Genomic DNA, 10,000 nt, shown 5'->3' with positions numbered 1-10,000 from the left:
AAGAATGTATTTTTACGTACTCTCCTCCATGCATCAGTTACTTTGTACTGCGTTTCTAAGCATTCTGAATCTAATCATGAATGAACATAATAAACAGCTTGTAGATTTCCGCACACACAGTGCTGGTGATATGTCCAGAGTTTGTACAATGAAATAATATGCATGCAATTCAACAAATATCAATAAATTTCAGTACGAGTACAAGTATTGATATTAATATCATGCTTTTTTAAAAACCTCCCCTTATATACCCTGGTGCTACTAGTATTCATATTTACAATAACCAGTGCTTTGCCATTAAAAAAATAACCTTTTAATACTGTTTCATTACATTTCATTTCTTGATACATGTAAAAACATTGACCTTTCAACTTGACGTAATAAATGTCTAGTTTGTTTACACTGAGGAGGAGGGGGGGGGGGGGGATCTCAAATCTCAAATTACCCTATTTTTCCATTGTTTTCATACCCCCTAATTCGCACAACCACGACATTTCTTCCTTAAAATAAAGCCTTCTTCTAAACAGCTCATGTGGAGATACAAATGCAGTGGTTGATGCCTATCTCTGCGTAAATCTTGATGATTCTTTGGCAACAGATAATGAAATTCACTGTTACACATTTCATCTACAATCCAAAATATTACATGTGATGATATCCATAGAATTCATTAATGCCTTCATGATGAAATTGCTAAATCCCTGCTTAAGCTCTCTGTTATTGCTTATTTCAATAAAATCGTTATTTTTATTTACAGTGATCGACGAAAGGTTGAGACAAAGCTAAAAGTATGCTGATGTACATTTCCTTACAACATCAATTGTTAAATAGTATTACATAAAACCACCAGAAAATCTGCACTCATTCGATTCTAACTACTGTAGCAGGTGGGGGTGTTGCACATTTTCAGAAACAAATCTATGGGTACAAAGTCCCATGTAGCCATGCACAATAATTCAGATTTTTTTTTCATTCTTGTGTATTGTGAGTGGAGCAGGTTGTGGTAAATTGTGGGTTTTTAAAAAAGTAAAACTCCTGTCGGGCACATTGCAAATAGTTGATGAAGGTAAGTATGGATATTGAAGTAAACCCACTGAATGATAAATTCAATCACAGTATCACTTTCCTCATTCTGGAAGTTCTGTGATTCTTGAATGTGATTGCACTTTGAGTGTCCAGTATGAATAGTTACTATTGCCTATTTAATGGTTTTAACCTCAGGTTAAATATTTTAGATTGCCCACAAGATGAAGGCACATTCTATTGATAAGATTTGAACTTTTTTCTTTTCTAATATTCTGTAATGAAAATTTCATTCAGTGCACAGAGAACACAAAATTCCAGAGACTCGGTATGACAATGGACATTCTGGACAAGCACATCACATCCCCACGGCGTTATACCTTATACGCACATACATGTAACTGCCTTTCACGTACAGCAGAAAAAACAATCAATAGGACATAAAATCTAATATAAAGCACAAAATTAAAAAAAATATACATCTCCACTTCTCTAGTGTCATTTAAATACAGTGTGCACTTTGTTAAAACACCCTTTGCACCATATAACAGTACTGTTTATATTCTTGTTTACAATATGTACTTATCCTTGACCTTTCTGATAAATGACTTTCCACTTTAAACGTGGACTGGTGGATCAAGACATTGACGTTTTTCCCAACGGTTTACAGACATATTAATAGAATGGTGATGTCAGTTACAAAATATTGTAGTTTTTATAAACTGTGTGCATCGCAACATTGAAGACTTCATAGAAGAACTTCATGGTTTTCTTGAATCACAAATCTATCTGCATTCTAAACAAATCACACAATGCAACATAATCTTTTCAGATCATTCACAGGTACTAATTTATACATATAGAAATAACACAATCTATCCCCACAACTCGCACTCCTTAACAGCAAGTTTTAATAACATGGAATGAGTTGAACATTTGACCTCTCTCTCTCTGTACAGGTGGATTGCTATTGATATTGGGATCTACAGAGGGTCACTACAAAGTAACTGTTTGTGTCAGGTGTTCCCTGTGTTTCCATCTGGTCAGTCTGCTGGACAACGAATGGCAGTGGTCAATTATTGGGACATACGCGTCTCTTGATACAACATGCTCGTGGAAACAAATTCAATACATCAATTAGCCACGCCCCCTTATTGCTGTAGCTGTTCATCACTTTTTGTTTTTGTTGCCATAGTATTGCTGCCAAGCCTCAGAGATTTTGGCGACCCAGTCTTGGGATCTTGACTCGCGGTCCTCCAGGTAATAGGTGCGATTTGGCTGTAAAACAAAGTCCACAGATCACACCGATTTCCTTGTATTCATGACATACAGATTGAATATCCCCCTCAGCAGAATGTACTGCAACTAGTGCTCAGTTTGAAAGCCAAAACATAGGTCTTTACCATCCAGGGGCATACATGTAGCTGCAGGGGGTTTGATGGGGACTCCCTAAACAGCAAGGCTGGTGTGGTGGTGTTTGCACAAACATTCCCCAGGTAAGAAAATGACACAAAGTCAATAGTTCAGGACCCCCCCCCCCCCCCCTTTAATAGATTTTTATCTAAAAACCAGTGTCATGTACAATTACAATTGGTCAACAAGTTTCATTGCAATACAATTTAAACTGTGGCAGAAACTGCATTCAAATGTATCCCCATGTATCAAAATGACTAAGACTATCTTACAGTGCAGAAAATCACCAAATTTTTTTCCCATACCACTTCTCCCTCCCCGAAAAAAAAAAAAACCCAAACAAAAATCTAAGGTGTCTTGCACAGCCTCACTTGGTACTGTAGGAGAAACTGTGTTCACAAACTTTGTGAAGGCTGCACACAGACAGATATTAAAACAGGACACAAACAATATGCCCCTCCCAGAGCGAGATGGGTGAGCCAGTATAATTTGCCTGATCTTTAGTGAGAATAAACAGTGGCGATTGTAGGCCTATTTCGGGAATAACAATCTTCTCATTTGCTCCCATTAATGTTGATTAAATTGTTACAAACTGAGATTTACTGGCAACACTTTATTGGAGCCTGTAAAAAGGATCTTTGCAACTGTGAAATCAGTATCAACAGTTGCAGATTTAATGAGAAGATAGTTATTGCCGTTTTAATACAATTTTGTACTTTGAAGCCGATGTGGTCACCATATTGTTTACTGGAGTACAAAAATATTTTGCGTCTGTTAACGCTCATTAAATAGGGGGTAATGTCCAAGCTGTAGCCAATCAAAATACAGGAATACACACAAGTTTCATTAGAATTTAAGCGATTGAGATAACTTTGTGGTTAAAGGGTTAATAAATATTGAAAACATCTCTTTCATCAGAAAATGATATACCCAATAGATGTTACAAATAATTAATATCACGCCCTTACCGTATGAACAAAAAAGGTTTTAAAATTCTTTGCCTCAGGCCTCAACTCTTCTGACCTACAAAATGAATAAAATTCCAAATACACAGAATCAGCAACGAATGAAAATTGTTGTTTTATGACTAAACATTAAGTGCACTCTGGAGAATCTTTTCTTTCTGCATTAATTAATTACACAGTTTCTCGATAGCATCAATCATGAATGCTCGGATGACGTACCATGGAATTTGTCCCTTGAGAACCTGGTTAGCTGGGTCTACATAGTATAAATGTGGTCCCTCAGTCAACAGAAGCATTCTCTTCCGGGCAAACAATCCCTAAAATACAGATCATGCTTGATGGACTCAAAAATAACCTTTAAAATACAGAAGATGGTAAGTGGAACTCAATATAAACTAGTTCTAATTGTAACGGGGACCGTTACAGATGTTCCCCAAACCTCCCCCAATTAAAAAGTGATGTCCTTGTGAATCTATAGGAAAACATCATTTTATTTTAGCCTTTAATTACATGTAGTACGTTCAATATGGTCATTTCAGTACCAAGAAATGAAAGAAAGCGTTGCACGTGCATACACGCGCACGCGTGTATGATTCCGAATTTTTGTTGATGTCGTTCAACAGGCATTTGTATCATATACCCACAGTATGAATTTCATAACGTTTCCACCAAATATAAGGAAGTTATAGCGATTTTAAAATCGTCCAATCAGAAATCAGCACACGTGCATGCACGTGCTGAGCAGTAATTCTAACCACAGCAATTTGTAAGGAGTACCAAGATACATCTAAACCCCTACTATGAATAGAATTTGATGAAAAACAAAAACGTTATCGTCCTTTAAAAATTGAACATTTAAAAAACGTTGCACGCGCATGCGCGTGTACGTTGCCATTTTTTGTTACACCAACACATAGATACACATATTGTCTACATATGCTGTGAATATCATCTCATTCGCTTCATAAATAAGATAGTTACGAACGTTTTAGCATTATCCAATCAAAATGAAGCGCACGTGCATGCGCGTGCAAATTGGTAATTTTGACCATGTAAATCAGTTAAGGGTCTCAATATCTACCTATGATATGAATTTCAAGCCATTTCAATGAACAACAAAAAAGTTAGACTGATTCCAAAGTTAGCGTACAAATTTTGTAATGCGCGTTCACGCGCATGCGTGCTGGCAAAATAACTATCATTTTTCATATGTACAAATGATATACTATCATCCTATTTAGGTTTTATATCGCTTCCTTCAATATTTTGATTTTCCATTTTTTGTACCAAAATTGCAATGCACGTGCGCGCATGCACGTGCAAACAAAATGACTATCACTATGCACATCTACAAACGCTATACTATCATCCTGGAAAGTTTCATATCGATCCCTTTTGTAGTTTCTGAAAACACTACCGGACAAAAAAGTACCGGAGAAAAAGAATAATAATAATAACTAGAAATGATCTCGTTGCGAGCAACGAATAGGTCTTCCGTCAAATTTCGTACTCTGACGAGATAGGATCTTAACTGGGAGAATTCAATTAGTGAAGAACGACTATACATGAAAGAAATAAACACGTACATGTAAGACACGATTTATCAATTATAAACAATTTCGGTTTTATTCTATTCACTTTCGAGTATCTCAGGAGTCCATAAAACGACTAAAAGTTCCAAATGGATCACGTAGGATCCCACACTAAAAATTTCCATGAAAAATACTGAGTTTTCGGACAACTTCCGGTTTCGAAAAACCACTTCCGGTGGAAATGGTATGACTTATTACACTCTATTAAATAATGGTATGACCATTAGAATTTAAAAAAATGAAAAATTACATATTTTTAAGGTACTTCCGGTGGATGACGGAAGTGACGGCAACAAAATTGAAAGACGTATGTCACATTTACAAGTCACCATCTAACATTCCTGAAAGTTTCGAGACTCAATCTTTGATTATTTATGAGAAACGCCTGAATAAGAAACAACCCGGAAATCATAGATATTTAATGAACGGAAGTGAATTTTGAAAAAAAAAATATAATTCACTATACTCTGAAGATAGATAATGTCAATATATATGTGAAAATCATATCAAACACTTGATATATAAGTGAGAGATATGATAGCAAAGAAAGAGCAATTTTTCGAAGTTTTTCTCTAAAAACCGGAAGTTGTTGTTTAAACTTCCGGTAAGTGTAACATTTTCTGAAACTCCAAAAGACACTTAATTATTCCATGCACGTTTTGTTTCAAAAGCGTCAATTTAATATTTGACATTTCTTTCGTTCACTTCCGGCGAAGGCCGGAAGTGACGGATCGCAATGATAAACCTTTTTACAGAGCTACAAGTCACCATTTATCATCCCTGAAAGTTTGAAGACTCAATCTTTATGAGTAAACGCCCGAACAAAATGTCATTTGAAAAACAGAAACTCGGCAGTAACTTGTGACCGGAAGTGATTTTGAAATAGTGTTACAGTGTTCTCTTGTGATTGATAATGACAATAATATCTGTAAATATCGTATTAAATGGTTCATAAATAAACGAGATATACGAGGACAAAGAAAGACCACTTTTTGGAAGTTTTTCTCTAAAAACCGGAAGTTGCTTGTTAAACTTCCGGTAAGTCTATCATTTTCTGAAACGCCGAAAGAGACCTAATTAATTTATGCAAGTTTTGTTTCAAAAGCATAATTTTGAAATTTGACGTTTCTTTTGTTCACTTCCGGTGACGGCCGGAAGTGACGGATGACAATGATAGCACATTATTACACAGCTACAAGTCACCATCTATCATCCCTGAAAGTTTGAAGACTCAATCTTAAACCGTTTATGAGAAAACGCCCGGACAAATTATCATTTGAAAAACAGATTTTCGGCCGCAACTTGTGACCGGAAGTGAATTTTGAAATAGTGGTGCAGGGTTCTCTTGAGATGGATAATGTCAATAATATCTGTAAATATCGTATTAAATGGTTCATAAATAAACGAGATATACGAGGACAAAGAAAGACCATTTTTTAAAAGTTTTTCTCTAAAAACCGGAAGTTGCTGTTTAAACTTCCGGTAAGTCTATCATTTTCTGAAACGCCAAAAGAGACCTAACTAATCTATGAAAGTTTTGTTTCAAAAGCATATTTTTGAAATTTGACGTTTCTTTTGTTCACTTCCGGTGACGGCCGGAAGTGACGGATGGCAATAGTAATACCTTAGTGCACAGCTACAAGTCACCGTCTATCATCCCTGAAAGTTTGAAGACTCAATCTTTAACCGTTTATGAGAACACGTCTGGACAAAATGTCATTTTAAAAACGGTAAATCGGACGTAACTTGCGACCGGAAGTGAATTTTCAAAAATCCAAAAAAAGATATAAACTTCAGATAGCAATGCGACAACCCTAAAAATTTGAAGGAAATCGATCAAGCCATCTCCGAGAAATCATCTGCACAAAATCGGTAAGGAAAAAAAAAAAGAATAAAAATAATAATAATAATAATAATAAGAAAAGTGAAAAATCAACAATAGAATAATAGAAGGTTCTTCCGCTGAAGACGGAAGACCCTAATAATAATAATAAGAAACAGAGTAAAAACAATATGTTCCCAAACTTTGTTTGGGGAACATAATTATAAGTACTGGGCACTATACTACTAATTCAGCATATTCCATATTTATAAAGATAATGGTTCAATAATGGTGGAGCACAAGAGATGACCTATGATTTTGATTGGATGATACACTGTACGCTATGATTTTGATTGGATGATACACTGTATGTCTTGCACAACAACCTGTATCTGCCTTTTTGATAATATGGTAGAATGCTACAAATAGATATCCTGCCCTGTTGAATACCTTTCGTTTATCGACCAGTCCCTGCTTCAGGATCAGGTTGCCTTCCACAAACTTGTGGTATTTACTGTTCTGTTGTTGTTCCTCTAGTCGTTTCTTTCTCTCATCATCAGTGATTCTGTACAACAGACAAAAACAACATCAAGATAATAATTTGAGAGTTATAATTATAATAGTAATTCTGTACAACAGACAAAAACAACATCAAGATAATAATCTGAGAGTTATAATTATAATAGTCAGTAATTCTGTACAACAGACAAAAACAACATCAAGATAATAATCTGAGAGTTATAATTATAATAGTCAGTGATTCTGTACAACAGACAAAAACAACATCAAGATAATAATCTGAGAGTTATAATTATAATAGTCAGTAATTCTGTACAACAGACACAATGAACATCAAGATAATAATCTGAGAGTTATAATTATAATAGTCAGTGATTCTGTACAACAGACACAATGAACATCAAGATAATAATCTGGGAGTTATAATTATCGTGTATCAGTAAATCCAGTTTATGTTAATTTGGCATTCCATATAAAGCAATAGTAGAAGCCTTGTGGTTATGATGCTCACTTAGCTACCAGGAGGCCAAGGTTCTATTCTTAATCACAGTGCGTGTCAAACCAGATATGTATAACACAGGAAGTAATTGTTTATTCTTCAATTGTCGGGTTTTAGAAGTGAAAGTCACAAGTCTTTCAGATTCTACCTTGACAATAGAGTCCAGTGCCATGCATAAGTCAAAATTTGTGACATTTGTGACAATTCATAGGATGTGACACAAACACATAAATTATTCCATATTACGACAGACCCAGTTTTACCACAATTTTACATCAACTTGCCCACATTATCAAACAACACTGGAAAGTTGAATATTGTGACCCCCCCCCCCCCCTTACACTTTAGATTGATTGAATATTGTTTAACGTCCCTCTTGAGAATATTTCACCCATATGAAGATGTCACTGACCATTGCCTGTGAAGGGCTGCAAAATTTAGGCCTATGCTCGGCGCTTATGGCCTTTGAGCAGGATGGGATCTTATCGTGCCACACCTGCTGTGACACGGGACCTCGGTTTTTGCGGTCTCATCCAAAGGACCACCCCATTTAGTCACCTCTTACAACAAGCATGGGGTACTGAGGACCCATTCTAACTCGGATTCACATGGGACTACATTTTAGAGACATACCTTCATGTTGTATTTAAATACATTTTCCGTTTTAGTTACATAAAGTGAAAACTTTGGTGGTAACGTTTTGAAATTGAATGTCGAGAACTTACACCGTCTGAGTGATTATTTCCACCATTCTTGCATCATCAAACCCAGCCTGTCAAATAAAGCAATTACACATAAGCAATGTTTCATGGTGATAAGATTAGCTTCAGAAATGAATTTTTAAACAAATCATTGCTAAACACAAATGCCCCTGATCAAGATCTGACATGGACTATTTTACTTAGTCCACACCTGGGTATGGGTCATTACACTGAAAAATTGCCATCAACATCTTTTCTTAGCAACATTAGCTGTTGATAAAACACCAGATTCAGTTTTAGAACACAGTCTATATCCTTCGACTAGAGGAAATCATACAAAATTTTCATTACACCAATCCATGGTGCGAATAGAGTTTCAAAGTCGAAAACCTTCTCAAATTCTTGCTGAGAAACCTAATATCTATTTTTAACCAGAGGCAGAGGCAAGCTTTCTGAGACTACCTCTGCCACTTACTAAAAATACATTGATAAGAGGTATCTAAGGAAAACTAGACTTTTTGATATATTAATTGACACTGACCATTAAGATATACCTATGTAGGAAGTTTAATGAATGCATCTTCAACATTAGTCAGAAACAAGCTAAATACAAAATCCAGAAATGTGTAGTCAAGGTCAATTGGAAGGTCATATGGTACAAAAATTGGGAGTATTGTAATGTGCTTTTGCCAAGACGTATCTGTGTATGAAGTTTGATGAATGCATCGGTGAATCCAACAAGGGATGGAAGGACAAATTACATACACCCATCATTTACTTTTAACAAAGCATTTGGTATGTCAACAAAGCACATTACTTCAAACACAGTCCGATAATAATCTGATCAATGACAATGGTTGGAAAACACGAGTTATAATCTGAACAACTGCAAGAAAATATGAGTTATAATTTGACCAATTGCTAGACAATTAGTGTATACTGACCATTTACTGGACAATGCAAGTTATAATTTAACCAATCGCTAGACAATGTGAGTTATAATTTGACCAATTGCTAGACAATGTGAGTTATAATTTGACCAATTGCTAGACAATGTGAGTTATAATTTGACCAATCGCTAGACAATGCGAGTTATAATTTGACCAATTGCTAGACAATGTGAGTTATGTGAACAATTAAATTGATGACATCAATCTACCCTGTAGCTGCTCCAGATGTTCTCGGGGTTTGTAGATGTGGCAGGAAGGAATGGAACCAGAGGTGGGGGCTTCTGCTCGTGAATGTGATCAAAGTCAATTCCTTCATAAAACGGATGTAATTTTAACTTCTCAAAGCCCCCCATTTCCTCACAACCTAACCGTTGTTCAGGGTTGAGTACTAACAGTTTTTCCACTAGGTCTTGTGCAACAACATTAAATCCGTCTGGAAACTCATATTCAAGCTTTGTTATTTTTTGGAATATCTGGTATTCATGTCTAAAAGTGAAAAAGAATTCAGAAGTCAAG

General features: G+C 35.7%; 1 protein-coding gene across 4 annotated transcripts in view; it reads right to left on the bottom strand.

Annotated features, from left to right (window-relative positions):
• LOC125671173 (3-phosphoinositide-dependent protein kinase 1-like) overlaps positions 1-10,000 on the bottom strand; it is a 29,252-nt gene that overhangs the window by 330 nt on the left and 18,922 nt on the right. For all 4 annotated transcript variants that reach the window (XM_048906702.2, XM_048906703.2, XM_048906705.2 and 1 more), the window contains exons 9-14: positions 9,694-9,970; positions 8,559-8,605; positions 7,266-7,380; positions 3,621-3,718; positions 3,405-3,459; positions 1-2,301 (exon numbers count right to left, since the gene is read on the bottom strand). The exon at positions 1-2,301 is cut by the window's left edge and continues 330 nt beyond it. In XM_048906702.2, coding sequence (XP_048762659.1) covers positions 2,194-2,301; positions 3,405-3,459; positions 3,621-3,718; positions 7,266-7,380; positions 8,559-8,605; positions 9,694-9,970 — 700 coding nt within the window. In that variant the 3' untranslated portion in view covers positions 1-2,193. The remainder of the gene's footprint in view (positions 2,302-3,404; positions 3,460-3,620; positions 3,719-7,265; positions 7,381-8,558; positions 8,606-9,693; positions 9,971-10,000) is intronic.

Source organism: Ostrea edulis, chromosome 4, assembly GCF_947568905.1.
Source record: "Ostrea edulis chromosome 4, xbOstEdul1.1, whole genome shotgun sequence".
Lineage (NCBI taxonomy): Eukaryota > Metazoa > Mollusca > Bivalvia > Ostreida > Ostreidae > Ostrea > Ostrea edulis.
Note: the sequence above shows the minus strand (reverse complement) of the source record. Positions and strands in the feature narration are given on the sequence as shown.